Below are 26915 nucleotides of genomic sequence, written 5' to 3'. Positions count from 1 at the left end.
GAACACGAGTGTGGCTGGGCACTGCCCGTCCCATCATCGCTGAGACGCATCGCGGCTGTTCAGTGGCTTGGGTGGCAGTCAGCCCATTCCTCCCAGGATGTTTTCTCATCATCTTTCTGTCTGATGATCATCATCCAGATCCATGTCCTCATTAGAGGTGGCAAAACAGCAATTTTGGAATTCTAGTATTCCTTCTGCATTTATTAACAGCAATCTTTCAGTAAAGAAGCTCTTAGCTTTCGCTCTGATTAGCCCTCTGGTTTCTCGGAGATAAAGCTATATAGTAAAGGTGGGATATATGTCTGATATGTATTCAAAGAATCAGCATGATAATGACCTAAAATCACTGGATGCTCAGAAATGTTCTATCGATCAAATGTGTTCCTGAGTCCTGTGACACAGCCCCATTAGCTGTGGTTAATTACCTCACTTTCCAGAACGCTATATCCTAGGCTCATCTCGTCTATCTTCTGCCCCAAACCTATTATTAGCAATTCCTCCAAAAGAAAGTACAAGGTCCTTTTAGTGGGAAACAGTGGAGGCCACAACTTGGATGCTGGGGATGCTAAATGCCATATGTTACTGCCACTGTTTCTAAGTCTTTCTGGGAAACAGAGATAAAAATAAATTTTTAAGGCAGGAAAAAAAAAAAGTATGACTTCTTTCAATATTTACATTTCAAATCTGAGGGTTTTTACTTAATTTCTTTCATTTTGTACTTGTATTCTTTTCTTTTACACTGGAAATCTTGATTCCTAGTGACACTGCCAGCTACTTGCTTTATCTTACAATGTATCTATAATAGTTTCAAAATGGGGGCCAGCACTGTGGCGTAATGGGCTAAGCTTCCTCCTGCAGTACAGGCATCCCATACAGGTGCTGGTTCATGTCCTGGCTGCTCCTCTTCCAATCCAGCTTCCTGCTATGGCCTGGAAAAGCAGAAGATGGCCCAAGTGCTTGGCCCCTGCACCCACGTGGGAGACCCAGAAGAAGCTCCCAGTTTCTGGCTTCGGATCAGCCCAGCTCCAGCCATTGCAGCCATTTTGGGGAGTGAACCAGCAGATGGAACACTTTTCTTTCTGCCTCTCCCTGTCTTTAACTCTACCTCATGGCTGGCGCCGTGGCTTAACAGACTAATCCTCCCCCTTGCGGCGCCGGCACACCGGGTTCTAGTCCCGGTTGGGGCGCCGGATTCCATCCCGGTTGCCGCTCTTCCAGGCCAGCTCTCTGCTATGGCCCGGGAAGGCAGTGGAGGATGGCCCAAGTCCTTGGGCCCTGCACCCACATGGGAGACCAGGAGAAGCACCTGGCTCCTGGCTTCGGATCAGTGAGATGAGCCGGCCGCAGCGGCCATTGGAGGGTGAACCAACGGCAAAAAGGAAGACCTTTCTCTCTGTCTGTCTCTCTCACTGTCCACTCTGCCTGTCAAAACAAACAAACAAACAAACAAACAAAACTCTACCTCTTAAATAAATAAATAAAAATCTTTAAAGAAATGTTTCAAAAGACAATTCCAAGCCTTCCAGCAACAGTAAGATGACTGCATGCAGTTTTACATTTCTTTCTTTTTTCTTTTTTTTTTTTTTTTTTTTGACAGGCAGAGTGGATAGTGAGAGAGAGAGACAGAGAGAAAGGTCTTCCTTTTTGCCACTGGTTCACCCTCCAATGGCCGCTGCGGCCGGCACATCGTGCTGATCCAAAGCCAGGAGCCAGGTGCTTCTCCTGGTCTCCCATGTGGGTGCAGGGCCCAAGCACTTGGGCCATCCTCCACTGCACTCCCGGGCCATAGCAGAGAGCTGGCCTGGAAGAGGGGCAACCGGGATAGAATCCGGCGCCCCAACCGGGACTAGAACCCGGTGTGCCGGCGCCGCAAGGTGGAGGATTAGCCTGTTAAGCCACGGTGCCAGCCCAGTTTTACATTTCTTAACCGTTCTTTGTATCCTTAGAATACATTCCTTTAGGAGTGAATGTCAAAATATACAAAGTTCCTTGAAGTAATGATTTTGTGTTGTAGTCTTTGTCACAACACAAGTTTGCTTGTTAGTTTTGAAATTCTAGGGATTTCTTTTTAATTTACTTTTGCATTTTAAGTATGTGAAATATTTATATAGTTTCAAAGTCAAAATTATAACAAATTAAACTCAGAAGTACTCCATTCCCATACTATTCTCTTCTTGCTCCTTTAGCTAACCATTTTTACATTTTGGGTTTATTTTTCCACTATTTCTTTTTGAAAATACAAGTATAATCAAACACATACACCTCTTTCCCCACTCCCCCCCCCCCCGCCCTGCCTTTTAAGATTTACTCATTTATTTACTTCTTTGAAAGGCAGAATCACAGACAGACAGGGAGACACAGATCTTTCATCTGCTGGTTCATTCCCCAAGTGTTCACAACAGCTGGCCCAGGCTGAAGCCAGGAGCTCAGAATTCCATCCAGGTCTCCCACATGGGCAGCAGGGGCCCAAGTACTTGGGCAATCTAATGGGCATTAGCAAGAAGGTAATGTGAAGCAGAGCAGCTAAGACACAAACTGATGCTCCAAGATGGGATGCTGGCATCTCAAGAGGTGGCTTCACCTGCTGTACCACAACTCTGGCCCTTCTCCTTCCCTTTCTTATCCAAAAGGCAGCACATTAAAAACCTGAGGGACTCTGTTGAGAGATGGGGGCAATCATGTTACTCCTTTGCTAGAGTCAGCAGCTCCCTAGGAATAAAAGCCAAAGCCTTTACAGGGTGCAGCCTGAAAAGCCCTGTGGTCTGGCTGTAACCTTCTAAACTCATCCTTTCCACTCTCCTTCTCATGCTTGCCAAGATACCATGAGGTTTTCCCAATTTTGTACATGTGACAATTTTCCAAACCTAATGTAAAAAATCAGTATAGTATAATAAAAATTCTGGTAGGTTTTGTTGTGGAACTTGATAAGCTGATCCTAAAATTACTAAAAACAAACAAACAAAAAAAAAAAGAGTAAAGAACAATCAAGATAATTTTTTAAAAGAACAAGAATAAAGACGCTCCCTTCCCATTTATAGAGGCGTGGGAGCTTACAGGAGCAGGCACAATAACAATTGTGCATTTCCATATTTCCAGCATGGCTCCATGCACATTATATACCCCACGAGATAGGCACCACTATTTCAGATAAGAAATCTGACACAAAGGGAGGCTAATTAACTCATTTAAAGGTCCCAAACTAACAGGTGCTGGAGGCAGAATTCCCCCAGGGCAGTCTAGGAGCTTTCTTAGCTGCTTCATTAAATTTTAACTGAAGTGGCATGGCCGCGTTGGCAGAGTGATAGACAAATAGAATAAAGGAACAGGAAGCCTAGGAACAGATCCATGAACAGATGAAACCACGCTGTATAATAGAGGTGGATTACTTTCAGCATAAAAAAGATTCAAGACGGCCAAGTCAGTAGACGGTGCTGGAGCCAAGAAGTGTCCAGATGGAAGATGCTGAACTAAGATCCTGTTTCATACAGTATGTAAAATTAGACCTAAGGGGCTGGGCATTTGGCTTGGTAGCTAAGAGGCCTATGTCCCAACGTGGGAGGCAGCAGGTCCTGGGTAGAGGGCCCTCTGCTGCCCACTTGGGAGTCTGCACTGTGTTCTTGGCTCCCAGACCCAGCCCTGGGAGTCGGCCAGCACATGGGAGCTAAACATCTCTCTCAAACAAGTAAGATCAAAAAAACATTTTGAAGTATGTGGAAAACAGAATTAAGGCCGGCGCTGTGGCTTAACAGGCTAATCCTCCGCCTTGCGGCGCCGGCACACCGGGTTCTAGTCCCGGTCGGGGCGCCGGATTCTATCCCGGTTGCCCTTCTTCCAGGCCAGCTCTCTGCTATGGCCCGGGAAGGCAGTGGAGGATGGCCCAAGTGCTTGGGCCCTGCACCCGCATGGGAGACCAGGAGAAGCACCTGGCTCCTGGCTTTGGATCAGCGCGATACGCCGACCGCAGCGGCCATTGGAGGGTGAACCAACGGCAAAAAGGAAGACCTTTCTCTCTGTCTCTCTCTCACTATCCACTCTGCCTGTCCAAAAAAAAAAAAAGAAAACAGAATTAAAAGGTGACTTTAATTTTGGTGGAAAAAAATGCTGAAATCCATGCAGTTTTCTCATAATACAAATTTACATGAACTTTTTGATGTTTAAGAATGCTCTCTCCAGCACTGCTGGTAACTGCAAACAAAGTAGAAGTAATCAACAGCCTATCTGGGGCCGGCACTGTGGCGTAGCAAGTGAAGCCGCCTCCTGCAGTACTGGCATCCCATATGCTGCTTCACTTCCTATCCAGCTCTCTGCTATGGCTTGGGAAAGCAATAGAGGGAGGTCCAAGTTCTTGGGCACCTATACCCATGTGGGAGACTGGGAAGAAGCTCCTGGCTTTAGATTGGTGCAGCTCTGGCCATTGCGGCCATTTGGGTAACGACCCTCAGCAGATGCAAGACCTCTCTCCCTCTCTGCATCTGCCTCTCTGTAACTCTTTCAAATCAATCAATCAATCTTTAAAAAAAAAAGTCTATCATCAGGTGAGTGGATAAACTGTGCCCTATTCATGTGATGACCTAATACACCGAGCTAATAGATCTCTGAATATACGCATGGATAATTAAAAAATATACTGCTGCATAAAGAAAAGTTGGAAAGTACATGTATAGCACAAAACCATTTATCCATTTCCCAAAAACAGATGCCCTAAAACCTTTTTGAGTAAGAAAACACCAATTTTACAAGGAAAAAAGCATACAGGAAACTGCCCACATCAGGATCAGAATAGTGGCTATCCTCGAGGAGGAGAGGAAGCCAAAGGAAGGAGGGGCAGGGCTTTGCTGGGTCTACAACACTGACTTAACAGATTCTGGAACAAGACACAAAATGCCAACACCTTTTAAATCTGGGGAATGGGTACTTGGCTATCTGTTAATTTTTTTATAATGTTTTATTTTTATATGTTCCTACCTTTGAAATACATAATGTTTTTTAAAATATCAGATGACTCATTATGTCTGCCCCGACATGTTCCTAGAGAAGCTTGTGAGGATCAAGAGCTATGACCTGGGTGCGTGTCCTTGGTAAACCACGGGAACTTCTCAGACACAACGCATCATCATGATCCACAGGATGAAGTCTGGCCTTACTTACAGTCTCGTGTAACTGTTTGTCTGTATCAGTATTGACTGTTCACATGAGTCTCTGAATGACTTTTAGCTATTCATGTAAGTTCAATCCAACCTTAAACCATAAACACTTGCTACCACTAAAAATATTCAATCAAATCTGTTGATGCAAGCCTTGAAGAGAACTATAAAAAGCAAATTCTAAATATGTTCTGGACAGCGGTAGCTTCAGCAGAATGAAAGTGGCTATCCAAAAGTGGGAGCATCCACACACTTGTCCATCAATGACAGGAAAGCAGTCTCTTTAGGTTCCCATGTTTACAGCATTTTCCCACTGGTCATCTCCTGAGGTGACAAGTCTGGTAGGGACTACAGTGTATGTGGTTCAGAGAGTGGTTCTGCAGTGTTCAGGATGCTTGGATTAAACCCGGCTCTGACCTTTGCTACATGTATGACCTTGGTTCAAGTAATTTAACCTTCAGAGTTTCCTCAACAATAACTGGGATTTAAAAAAAATCCTAGGAAAGCATGTATGCAAAGCACTTAGTCTAGCACCTACCACAAGTGAGACCACAACAGAAACCACCGCTGCTGCTGCTGCTGCTGGTAATATTACTGGAGAGACTGTCTCTTATTTCCTTGTTGTTGGCTCAGACAATCTTATGAGGTCAGAGGTCAGGGGTCAGAAAATAAATATTTTAGGCTTTGCTGGCCATGCAGTCTCTCTTGCAACTGCTCAGGCCTTATAGCCTGAAAGCAGCCACAGATAACACATCAATGAATGAATGAGTGGATCAGTGTCCCAATAAAACTATTTACAAAAACAAGCAGCAGGCCAAATGTGGTGGATGGGCCAGAGCTTGTCATCTCGGATCTAGACAGCTGTGTGTGCCATCTGCATGTGATCTGCATCTGCTTCCAAAGACTTTGCAATATGTCGTCAGTTCAAAAACATATTCCTGGTGAGGGGATAAAGAAAAAAAAGACACTCTTCCTACATTTAGTAACTTGGGCTTCCTCCTCCACCCCCCTTTCTTATTCTGTTTTCTATAACTGACTTGGCAATCCTGTAATTACAAAACAGACACAGAAAGTGACAGAAACTCGGAGTATATCAAAGACCCTAAGAAAGTTTCACCACACCATAGTTTGGGTACAGGCCTTAGGCTTTCATAACTAACCAAAAACTAGTGGCTTCCCTAAAAGTAACCTCTAAGATAAGCAAAATTATAAGAAAAAAGAATCCAGGTTTTCTTTTCAGTATTTGTTTATTTCCTGTTCTCACAGTTTTCTCGTTTGCTGTAGCTAAACAGTAAAGAGGAAATAAGAGCACAATGCCGTTTGTTCAACACGCTTGTAACATTCATAAACTCTGCCCAAGGCCACAGCTAGCAAACGTACCCTGGCAACTACTGGTAATCACATCCAGGATGGACCTGTCATGGCATCAGTAGCGGTCTTGTCTGAGAAAGAGCACAGCCTTCCACATTGCTTCTGCCCATGTCAGCACCCTTGGCCCAGCAAAGCTTCCTCTGGGGAGTCTGAGCCCAGTCTGTAGGTGCGGAGCTTGACACATGGACAGACAGCACCCAAACCCAAGTCCACTGGAATTACCTGCAGCTGGAGGCTCAGGGCCCTGTGCTTCACAGCTGACGCATGGAGGGCACGGCTCAGGCAGGCCTGTCCTAGTCGCCGCCTCCACTCTCTCCAACACACCCTGAAAGAGCAAACCAAAGATGGGGCCAGCCAGAAAAAAGGCCATTCAGACAAGAGAAGGGAGTGAGGGATGGGCCTCAGATCCTCAGCTCTGGTCCTTCTCCCTCATGGTGACATCTCTAGGTTAGTATCTGCTAGAGAAACTGCTGGTTTGTTTCTCTCTCTCTCTCTCTCTCTCTCTCTCTCTCACACACACACACACACACACACACACAATTCTGGAGCTACCAACTAAGGGTTGGAAATTGATGGTTCCTAAGGTCAGATCAGCCTAATCACTACAGACATATTCTGTTTGGTCTATTTCTTTTAAAATTAATTACTGGAGCAGGCATTTGGCCTAGCAGTTAAGATACCACTTGGGATGCCTGCATCCCATACAAAGTGCCTAGTTTGGAGTCCCCGCTCTGATACTGATTCTAGGTTCCTGCTTATGCAGACCCTGGGAAGCAGCAATGAATGAGTGCTCAAGACTTGTGTTAGACCCAGATGAGTTTCCAGCCACTGGGTTTGGCCTGGCCCAGTCTCAGCTATTACAGGCATGTGGGGAGTAAACCACCCAGTGGAAATTCTGTCTGTCTGTCTCTCTCTGTCAAATAAACAAAATAAATAAACAAAAATGTGAAAAACAATTATTGTCAACATTTAAAGATCAGATTCTGCAGAATAATCTATGTAAGAAGCAACCATGGATTTCCTGCCTCGCTGGATTCCTTCCCTTCCAACTGTCCGGGACAAGTTTTGGCTTCAGTCTTGGTTTCTTTTCCAGTTCTTTTCCAATCTGCCGTAGGACAACAGCCATGAGAAAACCAGTCTGCAGGTTCTGCTTTCCAGAAGCTCTACTTGCCTGCTCACTCTACCCACAGAGACCTCTCTCTTCTGAACCTACTCTCTTTTCCTAACTTACACCCTGTTTACCAAAATCACTCCAAAAATCTCCAGCTGTCTTGCAGTATTATTTTTAAGTATTTAAAAATAATAATCCCAGCACCAACATAGTACCAGAACATTTTAAGGCCTCAACAAACATACATTGAGTAAATGAATTCATTATACAAAAACATCCACCACAGACTCAAGCAGAACTGCATACCAATTAAGTATTTAAAAATACTTGCTAAGGGGCACGCAGAGTGCCTGGGTTTGAATTCCAGCTCCACTTCCAATTTCAGGTCCCTGTAAATGCACACCTTGAGAGGCAGCAAGTGACACAACAAGTATTAGGGTCCCTGTGGCTAACATGGGAGACTCAGACTGAATTCTAGGTGTTTGGTTTGGGTCTGGCCCAGCCTTGGCTGTTGCAGGCATTTGAGGAGTGAACCAGTGGATGGAAGATCTCTATCTCTTTATGTTTATGCTTCTGCCTTTTCAGTAAATTAAATGTTTAATTATAAAAATATCACTGAATAAATTTTAAATAATCTTATTTTTATTTAAATGTCTTTTTTACATCCACTGATGTTCTGTACACTGCTAAATACCCTGCAGGTGTTACCATGTTTATTCCCCATGACAACTGTGAAATATACTTAGTTTGTCTATTTATTTCCCAGATGGTGAAATGACCCAATAGCACGTGTAGGAACACAGATTCAAAACCAAGCTGGTACAGTAGCAAAGCCTCTGCTCTTAACCGTTTTAAAAGCCCAGCTCTTTCCAGCAAGAACTGTGCATTTAATACACCACCATTCAGGACATCCCAGTACCACTGGAGAAGCACACAGGGGTATCAGTTCCACATACAGCAGTTCCCTGTTATTGAAAGCAGATTAATTCATGTTCCTCCAAAGCTTCTAAATGCTAATGAGATGTAGTGTAGCACAGCAGTTAAGGGTGCAGGTAGGTGATTCCTAGTTTTGCCAATTACAATTTGTGTGAGCTCAATCAAGCTACTCAACTTTTCTGTACATTGTAAAATGTGCAATAACAGTATATGGCAAAGATTAAATAATATATTTTACATTAAAAAGTTAACATACACACAAACTTAATGCAGGATTTAGAACATTGCAAATACTCAATTAGCCTTGAATATGATTATGTAAAACATAATAGTGGAACAGATTATCAATTAATATTATGCATTATGTTTGAAGAGCTGTTTTAGGATAAGCTTTTAAGAAAATTTTTAAAAAGATGTATTTATCAGGCCAGTGCTGTGACATAGTGAGTAAAGCCATCGCCTGCAGTGCCGGCATCCCATATTGGCGCTGGTCCGAGTCCCGGCTGCTCCGTTTCCAATCCAGCTCTCTGCTATGGTCTGGGAAAGCAGCAGAAGGTGGCCCAAGTCCTTGGGCCCCTGCACCCATGTGGGAGACACAGAAGAAGCTCCTGCCTTCTGGCTTTGGATCAGCGAAGCTCTGGCCATTGCAATCAATTGTGGAGTGAACCAGCAGATGAAAGACCTCTTTCTCTCTGCCTCTCCTTCTCTCTCTGTGTAACTTTGTCTTTCAGATAAATAAATACATCCTAAAAAAAAAGATGTATTTATCTGAAGGTAGAATTACACACACACGAGCGTGGAGAAAGAGACAGAGACTGAGAAAGAGACAAACAGACACATCTTCCATCTGCTGGTCCACTCCCCAAATGGCCACAACAGCTGTGGCTGGGGGATGGAAGTTAAAAGTCTGGGTCCCCTGCATGGGTGACAGGGGCCAAAGTACTTAGGCCATTTTCTGCTGCCTTCCCAACCGCATAAGCAGGGAGGTGGATCGAAAGTGGAACAGCAGGACTTGAACCTGCACTCATATGGGATGCCAATTCAACCTGCTATGCCACAACCCTGGCCCCTAACATGGGTTTTATGCTGCTCCCCACATAGCAGCTGGTGAGGGATGACGGCTGCTGCTCTGAGGGGCAATCAAGTGCACTCACCGTAAAATACTCTGCTGCCTGAACTCCGCAGCCGTGCTCTGCATCTCAAGCTTGGTCTGCCGAAAAACCACGTAGATCAACCAGGACTTCCAGGCCTGTCGCATCTTTTGCTTTGCATCTAGACACACCAAAGGCATTTATTTTAAAGGGTAAGAGGAGATGTGCTACCCTGGGTTATGACAAAAGCTCAAGGGTCTCTGTATTCATCCTTTCTTTGAATCCCTGAATCTCTCTAGCCTTCGTGTGCCCCCTGCTGGAAAAGTTGTTAAGTGCTACAAAATTAATGCAGATCCAAGTACAAGTGAAGACTACATGACGACACTGACAGCATTTAAAGAAAGATCAATGTACTGAACTGTCCAGGGAGTCCTTCCTTTACATGTTCCTATTTCTTTATAGATATATTCTCCAACAGTTACAGATTAAATTCTATACATCAACAGGCAACAGAGAAGTTTTTTAGGGATACAGATGTAATAATACTGGCATGAACTGGTGATTGCATTTTTTTTAAGATTTTTATTTATTTATTTGAAAGGCAGAGGGAGAGAGAGAGAGAGAGAGAGAGAGAGAGAGGTCTTTCACTTGCTGGCTCACTTCCTGGATGGCTGCAACGGCCAGAGCTGGGCTGATCCAAAGCCAAGAGCTTCTTCTGGGTCTCCCACGTGGACACAGGGGCCCAAAAACTTTGGCCATCTTCCACCACTTTCCCAGGTCTTGGCAGAGAGCGGGATTGGAAGTGGAGCACTGGGACTCGAACTGGCGACCATATGGATGTCGGCACCACAGGTGGCGGCTTTACTCGCTACGCCACAGTGCTGGACCCAAATTTTTTTTAAGAAAAGATTTACTTATTTATTTATTTGAAAGGCAGAGTGTCAGAGACAGAGAGCTTCATTTCTGCTGGTTCACTCCCTAAATGGCCACAACAGCCAGGTCTGGGCCAGGCCAAAGGCAAGAGTCAGGAATCCCATCCCAGTTTCCCCATGGGTGGCAGCAACCCAAGCATTTGGGAGCTGGATCACAAGAGAAGCAACTGGGCCTTGAACCTGCACCCCAATACGAGATGCTAGTGTCACAAGCAATGGCCTAATCCCCAGCAACACAATGCCAGTCCCATGAGCTGATAATTGTTGAAACTGGGTTATAGGTATGTGGAGGTTCCTGATTCTCGTAATTTTGTAAACACTTAATAATCTCCATAATATGAAGCTAAATAAGGAGAAATTATGTTAGAAAACTTGCATTTTCTAACAATAACTAAAGTAGAAAAAGCAAAATGTAAGAAATGAGTCTAATTGGGAAATAATAAAGAGGATCAGTAATGATCATAAAAGAAAAACAATTTACTAGATGTGGGAGGTACGAAAGCTGATAAGTGTCCTTCTATGGTAAATTCCATTTTCATTATGAAAGTTACCACTTGGGGCCAGTGCTGTGGCACAGTGGATTAAAGCCCTGGACTGCAGCACCAGCATCCCATATGGGCACCGATTCTAGTCCCGACTTCTCCTCTTCTGATCCAGCTCTCTGCTGTGGCCTGGGAAAGCAGTAGAAGATGGTCCGAGTGTTTGGGCCCTTGCACCCACATGGGAGACCAGGAAGAAGCACCTGGTTCCTGACTTTGGATCTGTGCAGCTCCGGCCACTGCAGCCATTTGGGGAGTAAACCAACGGAAGGAAGACCTTTCTCTCTGTATCTCCCTCTCACTGTCTGTAACTCTACCTCTCAAATAAATGAATAAAATTAAAAAAAAAAAAAGAAAAGAAAAGGAAAGAAGAGTTACCACTGACTGAGGCCAGTGCTGTGGTGCAGTGGGTTAAAGCCAGCATCCCATATAAGTGCCAGTTCAAGTCCTAGCTGCTCCACTTCAGATCCAGCTCCCTGATAATGTACCTGGGAAAGCAGTGGAGGATGGCCCAAATCCTTGGATCCCTGCACCCACATGGGAGACCTGGAGGAAGCTCCTGACTCCTGGCTTCAGATCAGCTCAACTCCGGCCATTGTGGTCATTTGGGGAATGAACCAGAGGATGGAAGACTTCTCTCTTTCTCTCCATAATTCATTCAAATAAATAAAATAAATTGTTTTAAAGTTATCACTGATAAAGTCAATTTCTTTTCAGAATACAAAGGGAAAAATAAAATTATAAAAAAGTTTTTTAGGGCCGGCACCATGGCTTAACAGGCTAATCCTCCGCCTTGCGGTGCCAGCACACCGGGTTCTAGTCCCGGTTGGGGCGCCGGATTCTATCCCGGTTGCCCCTCTTCCAGGCCAGCTCTCTGCTATGGCCCAGGAAGGCAGTGGAGGATGGCCCAAGTCCTTGGGCCCTGCACCCGCATGGGAGACCAGGAGAAGCACCTGGCTCCTGGCTTCACATCAGTGAGATGCGCCGGCTGCAGCGGCCATTGGAGGGTGAACCAACGGCAAAAAGGAAGACCTTTCTCTCTGTCTCTCTCTCTCTATCTACTCTGCCTGTCAAAAACAAACAAACAAACAAACAAAAAAGTTTTTTAGGACATTCTCCAAAACGTGCTCAATAGCAATACAGCTCACCATACCTTATAAATACTGACAAGACAAACCAAAATGTGCAGGAGAATGTAACATGTAGCTCCTAAGCCCACCCCGCACCTCAGAAATCAGCCCACCAAGGTTCAGGAGCACAGTACAGTGCTGTGGCTTAGAGTGTGGGCTGCTGAGAGAGACAAGCCAGGTTTCAATACCGACCCTTCCACTTTGTAGCAAAGTCATCTCACACAAGCTCCTCATCTGTGGAAAAGATGCCACCCTCAGAGGTATGTCTGAAAGGCCAAGTGAAATTATCTATGAAGAGTGTCTCCAATGAACATGAACTGTTCTTATTTTAAAGATTTATTTATTCTATTTGAAGGGCAGAGTTACAGACAGAGAAATCATCCATCTAACAGGTTCACTCCCCAAATGGCTGCAAAGGACAGGGCAGGGTCCTGCTGAACCCAGGAGCACAGAAACTCCATCTGGGTCTCCCACCTGGGTGGCAGGTACCCAAATACCACTGCTTTTCCAGGCTATTAGCAGGGAGCTGGATTGGAAGTGGACTGGCTGGGATACAAACTAGCACTCATTATGGGACGCCAGCATCATAGGCAGTGGCTTAACTCCTTGTACCACAACATCAGCCCCAGGAAAAATCCCTTTGATGTTTTAAATAAAGAGTTATTTGTGACATATGATGGTTATTTCAGGCCTTGTCCACAGATCACAGGGAGTATCCACTCAACCTTACACTGTTATATGAAAAGTCTGCAAATACTTAGAACTTTAGAGAGGCAGGGTTCTCAGACTATCTTGTGCATCAGAATCACTGTAGATTGTTCGTGCAAATTAGTGCTCAGAAAATAACAGCTTGGGGCTGGCACTGTGGTGCAGTGGGTTAAGCCACCACCTGTGACACCAGTGCCGGTCTGTATCCCTGCTACTCTACTTCTCATCCAGCTGCAAATGGCCTAGGAAAGGCAGCAGAGGATGGCCCAGGTGTTTGGGCCCCTGCCACCAAGTTGGGGAACTGGAAGAAGCTCCCAGCTCCTGGCTTTGGCCTGGTTCAGTCCCAGCTGTTGAGGCTATTTGGGGAGTGAACGAGCAGTTGGAAGACCTCTGTTTCTCTTGCTCTCTTGCTGTAACTCTTTCAAATAAATAAACAAATCTTTTTTAAAAAAAATCTGGAAGAGGCCAGCGCCGCGGCTCAGTAGGCTAATCCTCCGCCTTGCGGCGCCGGCACACCGGGTTCTAGTCCCGGTCGGGGCACCGATCCTGTCCCGGTTGCCCCTCTTCCAGGCCAGCTCTCTGCTGTGGCCAGGGAGTGCAGTGGAGGATGGCCCAAGTGCTTGGGCCCTGCACCCCATGGGAGACCAAGATAAACACCTGGCTCCTGCCATCGGAACAGTGCGGTGCGCCGGCCGCAGCACGCCTACCGCGGTGGCCATTGGAGGGTGAAACGGCAAAAAGGAAGACCTTTCTCTCTGTCTCCCTCTACTGTCCACTCTGCCTGTCAAAAATTAAAAAAAAAAAAAAAATCTGGAAGAAATGAAATGATACTAAGTCATAACGAAATCCTCAACAGAAAGATACCAGAAAGTCCCAAAATATTAGGAAACTAAGTATACTTCTAAATAATTTATGGGGCAAAGAAGAAGGCTCAAGCGGAACTATAAAACATTTTTTACTCATTACTCATTGAAAACAGAAATCTAACATTAAAATGTATATGATGTGGTTAAAGGTGTGTTTAAGGGAACTTTATTGTTTTAAAAAGATGTATTTTATTTATTTGGAAGGCAGAGTTACACAGAGAGAGGAGAGACAGAGATGTCTTCTACTCACTGATTAACTTCCCAACTGGCCAGAGCTGGGCCGGCCAAAGCCAACAGCCAAAGTCAACGGCCAGGAGCTTCACTCAAGTCTAATACGTGGGTGCAGGGGCCCAAGCACTTGGGTCGTCTGCTGCTGCTTTCTTAATAGCATTAACAGGGAGCTGGATCAGAATTGGAGCAACTGGGACTCCAACCAACACCCATGTGGGATGCTGGTGTTGCAGGCAGCAGCTTTAACCATTATGTCACATCACCAGCCCCAAAGGGAACTTTATAGCAGTAAATGCTATAGAAAACAAAACCCGGGGCCAGCACTGTGGCATAGCAGGTAAAGCTGCCACCTGCAGTGCCAGCATCCCCTATGGGCACCAGTTCTAGTGCCAGCCACTCCACTTCAATCCAGCTCTCTGCTGTGGCCTGGGAAAGCAGTAGAAGATGGTCCAAGTGCTTGGGGCCCTGCACCCACGTGGGAGACACAGAAGAAGCTCCTGGCTCCTGGCTTTGGATCTGTGCAGCTCCAGCTGTTGTGGTCAACTGGGGAGTGAACCAGCGGATGAAAGACCTCTCTCTCTCTCTCTCTCTGCCTCTCCTTCTCTCTCTGTGTAACTGACTTTCAAATAAATAAAAATAAATCTTAAAAAAAAACCACAAAGATCTCAAATCAGCAGCCTTAGTTTATACATTAAAAAACTAGGAAAAGATCAAATTAAGACCAAAGCTTGAAGAAGAAAGATCATTTTTAAAAAAGGAGCAGAAGGCCAGCGCAGTGGCTCACTAGGCTAATCCTCCGCCTGCAGCGCCAGCACCAGAGGCTCTAGTCCCGGTTGGGGTGCCAGATTCTGTCCCTGTTGCTCCTCTTCCAGTCCAGCTCTCTGCTATGGCCCTGGAAGGCAGTGAAGGATGGCCTAAGTGCTTGGGCCCTGCACCTGCATGGGAGACCAGGAGGAAGCACCTGGCTCCTGGCTTCGGATTGGTGCAGCACACTGGCCGTAGCGGCCATTTTGGGGGGGTGAACCAATGGAAGGAAGACTTTTCTCTCTCTCTCCCTCACTGTCTAACTCTGCCTGTCAAAAAAAAAAAAAAAAGCAGAAATCAATGAACTTGAAAACAAAGAGAGATTGGCAAGAATAAAGAACTGGAGGCCGGCGCTGTGGCGTAGCAGATGAAGCCACCGCCTGCAGTGCTGGCATCCCACATGGGCACCAGTTCAAGTCCCCAGCTCTCTGCTATACCCTGAGAAAGCTGTGGAAGATGGCCCAAGTATGGAAGATGGCCCAAATGTGGGAGACCAGGAAGAAGCTGGCTCCTAACTTCAGCCTGGCCTGGTCCCATTTCGGGAGTAAACCAGCAGGTGGAAGAACTCTAATTCAAAATAAATAAATAAATAAATCCTCAAAAAGAAAGAAATGAGCACTGTAGCTCTGCTCCAGTCTCCCTGCAACCTGACACATGGCAGCAAGACAGAGGGCAGCCCCTGGTGCATGGGAGACACAGGCAGCACACTGCGCCAGCAGGCCAGGACAGGCCAGTTCACACAAATTAGGGCCAAATGAGCTTTTAGCACCAAAACCACAGCGTGTGGGAGAGCCACAGGAATCTGATCCCACAAGAGTCCCCATTCAGGGAACACGTATTCTGAAAACCACAAACAGGAGTCACACAAATCTTCCCTTCCTGCAGGTTGTGCCACAGCAGGGTAACTGCTTGGGGCACTGGCCTCCCATGTTGGAGTCTTGGCTCCTCTGCCTCCTGCTAACGCATAGGAGGCAGCAGATGACAGCTGAAGTACTTGGACTCCTGCCACCCGTCTGGGAGTCCTGGATTAAATTCCTGGGCACTGACTTTGACCTGGCCCAACCCCAGCCGCTCTGGACATTTGGGGAGTGAACCAGCGGACAGCAGTTCCATCTGTACATCTCTCTCTCTCTTTCTCTCTCTCTCTCTCAGCCTCTCAAATAGTCTTCTCTCTGGGACACAATTTGCTTATCTTTTGAGCAAGAGTAAACATGGACATGATCTTTTGGACTTCCTTTTCTTACCATGATCCTCTGCTCTGATGTACTTGTTCCTCATCTCCTGCTGCTGGTGCACATAGGTCTTCCAGTTCTGGAACATCAGGTTGTACAAGTAGTACCTGAGGAATCAGAAAAGCTAATGACCGCTCCTCATTCAGCACAGTCTGCTCTCTGTGTAGAAGAAAATAACACAGAACCTCCTGACACAAAAAACTCTACTGCATTTAAGTTCCAACTGCACGTCCTGGAATCACAGGGAAGCCTACTGTCCTTGGAGCAGTCATTGGCCACCCCCTGGAGCTGTCATGGGGGAAGAGAAGGCCTGATTTCTCCAAGAAGACCTTCACTTCCCGCATTCACAAGGCCACGATGCTTGGAAAAATAGTCGTTATCTTAATCAACCTGCGCACCATGCAAAACGTTCGCCCTCCTCTCCACCAAAACACAACCAATGACACTTCTTCCTTTTCGATTCACATACCATACACTTTAAGACCTTCATCATTCCATACTTTTACTACTCCAGTTCCTCAGGCTTCTTTTCAGCTTACTAGAATTATTCAATATTAATACCTTAAATATTCACAAATCAGAATTCCTGCCCCCAAAGAACCTAAAAGTGTGACTAAAATGAGAGTGAATACCATTTTAAAGACACAATGTATAAAATATATTCTTTGGGGGGGGCTGGCACTATTACGTAGTGAGTAAAGCTGCCGCCTGCAGTGCCTGCATCCCATATGGGTGCCGGTTTGGGTCCCAGCTGCTCCACTTCCAATCCAGCTCTCTGCTATGGCCTGGGAAAGCAGTAGAAGATGGCCCAAGTCCTTGGGCCCCTGAACCCACATGGGAAACCCAGAAGAAGCTCCTGGCTCCTGGCTTTGGATCAGCACAGCTCTGGCTGTTGCGGCCATCTGGGGAATGACAGTGGATGGAAGATCTCTCTCTCTCTCTCTCTCTCTCTGCCTCTGCTTCTCTGTGTAACTCTGACTTTCAAATAAATAAATAAATCTTTAAAAAATATATTTTCTTTCCAAAAAAGGTATAAAATGTGTATTCTGTATAATTCCCCATTTTTTTTATCCATATATCCATGGAAAAGAGAATATCAAAGAGAAAGCATTTTCCTTTTCTATATTCTTGGTGCTCTATAGTGACTAGGCATATGGAATACTTTCTCACTTTATCAATATAAATTAAAACATATTACTATCTTAAAAAGCAAAATACTCTCAGAATTAGAAATTATTTGGAAGTGAGAAACAATAAGAAATGTCCCATCAAATAATTGGCATGATACAATACACACATAGTGATTATTTGAATTAGCTGGGGAGTGCAGAGGAGTGTATGGAGTCTGCGTGTGAATTCCTACTTGGGTTTAATTTAGGATTTTTACCTTACTTTAAAAAGATTTAAAGAAAAACAAAAAAGCAACCCTATACTTTGGTCCTTCTGACCAGAAACATGTCAACAGTTATTTTTGGTAATAGTATACTGTGTATTTGATACTGTGTAAAATTAAAGCAAAGTGATGCACACTGACCTGTAGTGACAGTCAGCTCGGACACAGAGCTTCCACTCCTGATGAGAGACCCACCACTCTTCTTTCCATGCTTCAAAGACCTTCCGTAATGTTCGCTGCCTACAGTAAAACCTAGGGCAATGAAGAAGAACCAGAGAGCTGGACAGAGTGTTCCAGCTGACATCTATTCCCAAATCACAGTGTCGTTGTTAAAGATTTACTTGACAGGCAGAGGCAGAGAGAAAGAGAGGCCTTCCATCCATTGGTGCGCTCCCCAAATGGCTACAATGGCCAGATCTTGGCCAATCCAAAGCCAGGAGTCAGGAGCTTCTTCAGGGTCTCCCACTTGGGTGCGGGGCCCCAAGGACCTGGGCCATCTTCCACTGCTTTCCCAGCCTATAGCAGGGAGCTAGACTGGAAGAAGAGCAGCCAGGACTTGAATTGGTGCCCAAATGGGATGCTGGCACTACATGCGATGGTTTTACCCACTACACCACAATGCTGCTCCCAATCACAGCTTTATATTGCCACTGCTACCTCATAGAAACGCCAAAATAATAATAAAAAATAGACATATGTAGTGCAAGCATTTGGCTCAGCAGTTAGGATGTTGCTTGGAACACCCACATCCCATATTAGACAGCCTAGGTCAAGTGCCAGCTCTGCTTCCAGTCCAGATTCCTGCTAATGCACATCCTGGGAGACAGCAGGTGATGGCTCAAGTACTTGGGTCCCAGGACCGGCACTGTGGCATAATGGGCAAAGCTGCCACTTGCAGGACCAACATCCCATAGGGGTGCCGGTTTGAGTCCTGGCTACTCCACTTTGGATCTGGCTCCCTGCTAATGCACCTGGGAAAGCAGTGGAAGACGGCCCAAGTGCATGGGCCCTACACCCACCCATGTGGCTAGACAAGGAGGAAGACCATCAGCAGGGAGCTGGATCGAAAGTTGAACAGCTAGGACACAAATCAGCGCCCACATGGGATGCCAGTGTTACAGCCAGCGGCTTTACCAGGACACAACACTGGCCTCTCTGAATATCTTTTCATAATTGTACAGATTACTAACATGTCCCTCCTGCTCACCCACTCAGTTTGCAAAAACTGGCTTATAAAGATACACGTGGGGCCGGTGCTGTGGGTAGCAGGTAAAGCCGCTGCCTACAGTGCCAGCATCCCATATGGGTGTCAGTTCAAGTCCCAGCTGCTCCATTTCCCAACCAGCTCTTTACTATGGCCTGGGAAAGCAGTAGAAGATGGCCTGAGACCTTGACCCCCTGCACCCATGTGGGAGACCCAGAAGAAGCTCATGGCTTCAGATTGGCCCAGCTCCAGCTGCTGTGGCCATCTGGGGAGTGACCCAGCAGATGGACGATGCCTCTCTGTAATTCTGACTCCCAGATTTTGTTTGACTTGAGTCTCTGGAAGAATAGGAGTTTCCAATGAGTACAGGAAGACAGTGGGGAGGCTTGTGGGGAAGATCAAGATTTCTGTTTGGGAGCCAGCACTGTGGCTCAGGGGGTTAAAGCCCAGGCCTGTATCCCATATGGGCACCAGATCAAGTCCCAGCTGCCCACTTCCAATCCAGCTCCCTGTTAATGCGCCCAGGAAACCAGGCAGAGGATGGCCCAAGTCCTTGGGCCCCTGCACCCATGTGGGAGACCTGGAAGAAGCTCCTGGCTCCTGGCTTTGGATCAGCTCAGCTCTGGCCGTTATGGCCATTTGTGAAGTAAACCAGTGGATGGAAGACCTCTACCTCTCTCTGTAACTCTTTCAAATAAATTTTTAAAAATTATTTTTAAAAAAAATCTCCATTTGGGACATATTGAGCTGTGATACCCAGCTGTCATGTGTGCAGGATTCTTGGAGCTCAAGACAGGGGTGTGGACTGGGTGTATGTGAGTACATCTGGAAATCACCGTGGGATTTGATATCACCACGACCATGAGTGAGGTAAGTAAGTCAGAAGCAGTTACAGGGCTGGGTGTTGGGGCATTTAGATGAGGAGGAACTGACAAAGCAGAGTTAGAAGGAGCAGTCAAAAAGGTAGGAGAAAACTGTGAGGGCACGGTATCCTAGAAGCTGGGAGAAGGGCTTCTGGTGGAAACAAATGATGGATTGTGTAAGGCTGTCTGGTAGTCAAGAAAGGAGAAGTTTAGGAATTCATCGCTGCTTTTAGCAAACTTGGTACTCTGAACAAAAACTGTAAGGGTGGAACGGTGGTATCAAAAGTATCATGGAGGGGCCACGGAGTGGCATAGCAGGTAAAGCTGCTGCCTGAAAAGCAGCATCCCATATTTGCATTGGTTCGAGTCCCAGCTTCTCCGCTTCCAATTCAGCTCCCTATTTTTTTTTAAAGATTTATTTATTTTAAAGACATTGTTACAGAAAGAGGTAGAGCCAGAGAGAGAGAGAGAGAGAGAGAGAGAGGGAGGGAGGGAGGGAGGGAGGGAGGGAGGAAGAGGTCTTCCATCCACCGATTCACTCCCCAAATGGCCGCAACAGCCAGAATTGAGCTGATCCGAACCCAGGAGCCAGGAGCTTCCTTCCAGTCTCCCACGTGGGTGCAGGAGCCCAAGGATTTGGGTCATCGTAACTACTGTTTTCCCAGGCCATAGCAGAGAGCTAGATCAAAAGTGGAGCAGCCGGGACTCGAACCTGCGCCCATATGGGATGCCAGCGCTGTAGGCCAGGGCTTTAAAAAAAAACCCGCTGGGCCACAGTGCCGGCCCCCCAGCTCCCTATTAATGCACCTGAGAAACCAGCGGAGGATGGGGCAAGTGCTTGAGCCCCTATACCCATGTGGGAGATCCAAAAGAAGCTCCTGGCTCCTGGCTCTGGCTTGGCCCAGCAGATGGAAGGGCTATTTCTCTATCTCTCATTCTCTTTCTCTCTCTCTGACTCTGACTTTAGAATAAATAGATAAATTTCAAAAAAGAAAAAAAAGCAGCAGCCCCATGGAGTGGATTTAAGACAGACAAGAAGTGATGCTGGAGGCACTGAGTACGGCCAGGGATTTGACAGAACGGAGAACAAAAAGATGGAGTGCCAGGCTGCAGAAAGCAGTGGGGGCAGAGATTTTATTTTTTTGGATGGAGACTTCCATTTATATGAAGGAAATGATCTAGTGAAAAGGGGAAAACTGACAACACAGAAAATAAAAAAAATGTTGATACAGCGATGGTCTCGGTAGGCATGGGCAGACCGTTAAGCACAGGTCAAGGACAGCGCCTCAGATGAAGGCATGGATAGCAGTTTCCCTCCTGTTAAGCAGGTGATGGCTACAGATGCTGGCAGCAGATAGATGTGGTGGAGGGACCATGTGGAGGTATCTTCCACTGCTTCTGTTTTCTTGAGAAAAGAGGAAGCAAGGCCATTAGCTAAGGATAAGGAAGAAGGGGACAGTGTAGTGGTGTACAGCTAAAACCACAGCCTGTAACACAAGCACACCATATGGGTGCTAGTGTGTGTCCTGGTTGCTCCACTTCCAATTCAGCTCCTTGCTAATGGCCTGGGGAAAGCAGTAGAAGATGGCCCAAGTGCTTGGTCCCCTTCTACCCACGTGGGAAACCCAGATGAAGCTCCTGGCTCCTGGCTCCTGACTCAGCCTGGCCCAGCCCCAGCTGTTGCAGTCATCTGGAGGGAATGAACCAGTCGATAGAACCTCTCTTCCCCTCCATGTGTAACTCTTTCAAACAAACAACCAAATAAATAAATCTTCTTAAAAATGAGGAAGAAATATTTCTGAATTAAACGCTATAATTGGGTAAGACTGTTTCATCTACCTCCTAAACTAGCCAAGAATTTTGTTCAGATCTTCTCTTCAGTCTTAAGTAAGGCGTAGTCCCCCTATCAATGAGTACCTTGGCGCAAGCATTTGGCACAGCAGTTAAGATGCCCACACCTCATTTTGGAGTGCCTGGGTTTGAGTCTTCGAACACCAGCTTCCTATGACGCACATCCTGAGAGACAGCAGATGACAGCCCAAATACCTGAGTCCCTGCCATCCACATGAGAGAATCACACTGAGTTCTGGGCTCCTGGCTACCACCTGGCCCAGTCCCAGCTGTTGTAAGCATTTGGGTAGTGAAAAAGTGAATGGAAAGCCAGCGCCACAGCTCAATAGGCTAATCCTCCACCTGCGGTGCCGGCACACCGGGTTCTAGTCCTGGTCGGGGCACCGGATTCTGTCCCGGTTGCCCCTCTTCCAGGCCAGCTCTCTGCTTTCATCTGCTGGTTCACTACTGAGATGGCTGCAATGGCCAGGGCTGGGCCAGGCCAAAAAGCCAGAAGCTTCTTCCAGGTCTCCCATGTAGGTAGCAGAGGCCCAAACACTTGGGCCATCCTCCACAGTTTCTGCCAGGCCATTAGCAGGGAGACAGATCAGAAGAGGGGCAGCCAGGGGCCGGTGTTATGGTGTGGTAGGTAGGGCCACTGCCTGCAGTGCCGGCATCCCATGTGGGCACCAATTTGAGTCCTGGTTGCTCCACTTCTGATCCAGCTCTCTGCTATGGCCTGGGAAAGCAGCAGAGGATGGCCCAGGTCCTTGGGTACTGGCACCCAAGTGGGAGACCCGGAGGAAGCTCCTGGCCTCTAGCTTCAGATCGGTGCAGCTCCAACAGTTGCTGTCATCTGGGGAGTGAACCAGTGGATTAAAGATCACTCTCTCTCTAAGCGTCTGCCTCTGTGTAACTGCCTTTCAAATAAATAAATAAATCTTAAAAAAAAAAAAAAAAAAAAGTGAGGCAGCCAGGACATGAACTGGCACCCATATGGGACGCCGATGTCACAGAAGGCAGCTTTACCAGCTATGTCGCAATGCCAGACTCTGCATTTGTATTATTGTTTGTTTCTAAAGATTTTACTTATTTATTTGAAAGTCAGAGTTACAGAGAGAAAGAGGGAGAGAGAACAAGAGAAAGAGAGAGATCTTACATCCACTAGTTCACACCCAGTGGCCACAACAGCCAGGGCTGGGCCAGGTCAAGGTCAGGAGCTTCTTCCTGGTCTTCCACTTGAGTAGCAGGGGCACAAACACGTGGGCCATCCTCCACCACCTTTCCTAGACCATTAGCAGGGGCCCCACATGGGATGCCAGCATCGCAGGCTGCAGCTTTACTGGCTACACCACAATGCCAGCCCCTGCATTTGTATTTTTGAAGGAATAGGTACATTTCACACAGATGCCAAAACTATTCATATGAAATTGCTTTTCAAGGGGCCAGCGCCATGGCGCAGTAGGTTAATCCTCTGCCTGCGGCGCCAGCATCCCATATGGGTGCCAGTTCGAGTCCCGGCTGCTCCTCTTCCAATCTAGCTCTCTGCTATGACCTGAAAAAGCAGTAGAAGATGGCCCAAGTGCTTGGGCCCCTGCTCCCACATGGGAGAGCGGGAAGAAGCACCTGCTCCTGGCTTCAGAGCAGCACAGCTCTGGCCACTGTGGCCTTTTGGAGAGTGAACCAACGGAAGGAAGACCTTTCTCTCTGTCTCTCCCTCTCACTGTCTGTAATTCTACCTCTTAAATAAATAAATAAAATCTTTTTTTTTTTTAAAAGACATTGCTTTTCAAAAAATTTAAAAGTAGAGCTGCCTTATGATGCAGTACATATCCTAAGGAAAGCAAAACATTGGGATGCTGTCTGTGAAAGAGGTACCTGCGCTCCCATGTGTATTATAGCACTCTTCACAACAGCTAAGGTATGGGATAAACCTAAGTGTCCATCAGCAGATGAGTGGATAAAGAAAACATGCTATATGAACGTAAGGGAATAGTATTCAGCCGTTAACAAAGTTGAAAGTATTGCTAACAACACAGACGAACCTAGAGAACATTACATGAGGCAAGATAAACCAGGCAGAGAAACACAAATACATCATCTCACTCGTTTGCAGGCTCTTAAAGAGTTGCTCTTGTAGAAGTTTAAACTGGTACAATGGTTACCAGAGGAAGGGAAGTGGGCCAGGGGAGAGGTTACTCAACAGCTTCAATGTTCCACAGGGGCTGGCGCTGTGGCAGAGTAGGCTAAGCCTCTGCCTGCAGTGCCATCATCCCATATGGGTGCTGGCTTGTGTCCTGGCTGCTCTTCTTCCAATCCAGCTCCCTGCTATGGCCTGGGAAAGCAGTAGAAGATGGCCCAAGTCCTTGGGCCCCTGCAACTGCGTGGGAGTCCTGGGGGAAGCTCCTGGTCCCTGGCTTCCAATTGGCCCAGCTCCAGCCACAACAACCATTTGGGGGAGAACCAGAGAATGGAAGAGCTCTCTCAGTCTCTCTCTCTCCCTGTTTGTAACTCTGCCTCTCAGACAAATAAATAAATCTTAAAAAAAAATGTTGCAGCAGGACAGGGGAAGAAGTTCTGTTATCTCACTGCTCAGAAGGGTGACTACAGTTAACAATAATGTGTTGTATATTTCAAAATAGCTAGGAGAGGAGTTTTAATATTCTCACCATAAAGAAATGATAAACACTAGAGGTGATAGATATGCTAACTATTCTAATGTGATCATAACACAATATACACATGTATTGAAACATCACATCTTTTCTGGTAAATATGGATGTATAATGTATGTGTCAATAAAAGGAAAAAAAACTAAAACAAATTCAATAGAAATCTGTTGTTTTGAGCTAATATTACCTGGCTTTAGAGGGAGATACTCTTCCAAAAGTCATTCGAATCCACAAATATAAGAACTTTCTGGACACACATCTGAAATAAAGAAAGAATATATACATTTCAAAACTCCATTTGGCTACTGGTTTATAAACAGGGCAAATATTTGTGAACCACTTAATATGCCCACATGCTATATAGGAGTGCCTGGTTTCAAGTCCTGGCTCTATTCCAATTCCAGCTTCCTGCTAAGACAGCTCTGGAAGGCAGCAGGTGATGGCTCAAGTGGTCGGGTCCCTGCCACCCACATGGGAAACTTGAACTGAGTTCCCAGTTCCCAGCTTTGGCTTGGTCTACCCTGGGCCTTTGTCTCTCCCTCTCTTTTGTGTGTGTGTATGTGTTTGTGTGCATGTGTGTGTGTGTGTATGTGTAGTCAATGAAAAGATAAAGATTTGAAAGTTAAGATAAAGGAACAACGTGACAATTCTTCATTCACATTATCCTAAATGCATAATAAATACCCACTCATCCCAAACCTTCCCCTTCAAACCAGGGGGAGCAGCTGTGACCTCCCAGCACTCTGGTCACACCTGTTGTGTGACAAATGATACAACATCACAGTCATGGACCTGCAGGGTGTCTGTCATTTCATCTGCACTATGAGCCCAAGAACAGGCTCACAGTATCTGCAGTAGCTAGCACAGTGCTTGGAACACACACTAGGAAATCTAACTGTCTTATGCAGCTGATCTCTGGCCTGGGTCTGGGACATTCTTCCGCCTGCCCTTTGTCTGATTTTATGTTATCCTCAGGACCCACTCTAACCTCCACTTCCTCCAGAAGGTCACTGCTGTTTCTATAATGGGGCTGATCTTGCCATGTATGCCTCTGTACCACATCCTTCTCCTCTCATAGCATTTATCATGCCGTATCTTTATGCTCAGCGCTTAACGTAATATCTTGGAGAGCTGGCACCTGACAAATTTTTGTTGAATGAATAAATGGACCTTTAACATAACTGACCAATGATCATTTTTCTTGGCCCATGTTTCAACTTTTTCTGGAGGAATCTTTATAACTTGCATAAGGTGGGGCACACTGGAGAACATGAAAGAAATCATTCAATTACAGGTTTTATGTATGCAGGTTCTAAATATCAAGTTTTTCAATTAACTGGTGTAAGAAAATAAGAATCAGGGCCAGTGCTGCAGCATATCAAGTAAAGCCGCTGCCTGCAGTGCTGGCATCCCTTATGGGTGCTGGTTTGAGTCCCAGCTGCTCCACTTCTGATCCAGCTCTCTGCTATGGCCTGGGAAATCAGTAGAAGATGGCCAAAGTCCCTGGGGTCCCTGCATACATGTGGGAGACCTGGAAGAAGCTCCAGGCTCCTGGCTTCAGATCAGTGCAACTCCAGCCATGTCGGCCACTTGGGGAGTGAACCAGAGGATGTCACACCTCTCTCTCTCTCTCTTCTGTAACTCTGCCTTTCAAATAATTATATAAATCTTTAAAAAAATGAAATAAGAATCATTCCCTCATTTTAACCAAGGAAAATGAACAGAGAAAAGTCCATGCCAGCAGGCAGCCCACTCATAAGCTCACCTGATGCGCAATTCTCTTAACCGGCCCTGTCGAGTCCCAGTCCGGGAAGTATGATACTGCACTGGATGACTGGTAACAGGAAACTCCCTCCGGATCCCAGAGCAGGCAGAAGACTTCTTGTTGGACAGTATCTTTGGAGAATAAGGTTTCTTAACTGCACCATCCCTGAAAGACCTTAAATTAGGGGAATAAGAGGAAAGAGAATAAAAAGATCTGTGCATGTGATGCAAATACCTCTTAACATACAAGCAAGATTAAACAAACAAGCTCACTGAGACTGAACCTAACCATGCTTCAAGGACAATAAGCAGCCCAATCTCTTGACAGAAAGAGCTGCCAGCCACTGGAGGTGGGTACTGCTAGGTCTGCTCCAGGCAGGAACCACAGAGCTGGAGGGCACCCTGGAGTCATGGCCCAACGCATTCTTTTTTCCCATGCAATTTTAAGGGAACTCATTCATAAACTGGAAACAGCTTCATATATATATATATATATATATATATATATACACACACATATATACATATATACACACATATGTAAGCTGAATATATATATTTCTGTACATATTATTTGTAAATCATATATATATTTCATATATATATGAAAGATTTTCAGATAATGTAGCTTTGTTATCAATATGAAATCACACATCTTCACTAAACACTAATAAGTTGCTGGCTTTTCACAGCATCTCAGAAACATTAAGAGATTGTCTTTCTCACTATCCACTCTGCCTGTCAAAAAAAAAAAAAAAGAAAGAAAAAAAAGAGAGATTGTCTTTTACAATCAAGGAAGGGAAAAGCGGAGCTGGTGTTGTGGTACAGCAAGTTATGTTGCCATCTGTGATGTCAGCAATGCATATGAGTGCTAATATGCTCCGGATGCTCTGATTCTGATCCAGCTCCCTGTCGATGCACCTGAGAAAAGCAGCGGAAGATGGCCCAAGTGTCTGGTCCCCTGCCACCCACATGGGAGACCCAGATGGAGGTCCTGGCTCCTGGCTTCGGCCTGGCGCAGGCCCAGTCATTATGGTCATTTAGGGAATTGACCAGCAGATGGAAGATCTCTTTCCCATAAACAAACAAATCTT

At 46.0% G+C, this 26915-nt stretch overlaps 1 protein-coding gene across 7 annotated transcripts in view; it reads right to left on the bottom strand.

The window, feature by feature from the left end:
• The window catches only part of SFI1 (SFI1 centrin binding protein), a 77057-nt gene that overhangs the window by 29745 nt on the left and 20397 nt on the right, over positions 1–26915 (bottom strand). For all 7 annotated transcript variants that reach the window (XM_062182741.1, XM_062182740.1, XM_062182744.1 and 4 more), the window contains exons 3-8: positions 25823–25996; positions 24245–24316; positions 17630–17740; positions 16108–16202; positions 9717–9834; positions 6738–6840 (exon numbers count right to left, since the gene is read on the bottom strand). In XM_062182741.1, coding sequence (XP_062038725.1) covers positions 6738–6840; positions 9717–9834; positions 16108–16202; positions 17630–17740; positions 24245–24316; positions 25823–25996 — 673 coding nt within the window. The remainder of the gene's footprint in view (positions 1–6737; positions 6841–9716; positions 9835–16107; positions 16203–17629; positions 17741–24244; positions 24317–25822; positions 25997–26915) is intronic.

The sequence above is a fragment of the Lepus europaeus genome, chromosome 23 (assembly GCF_033115175.1).
Source record: "Lepus europaeus isolate LE1 chromosome 23, mLepTim1.pri, whole genome shotgun sequence".
NCBI classification, from domain to species: Eukaryota; Metazoa; Chordata; class Mammalia; order Lagomorpha; family Leporidae; genus Lepus; species Lepus europaeus.
The sequence above is the reverse complement of the archived record's forward strand: the minus strand, read 5'-3'. Positions and strand labels throughout refer to the sequence as shown.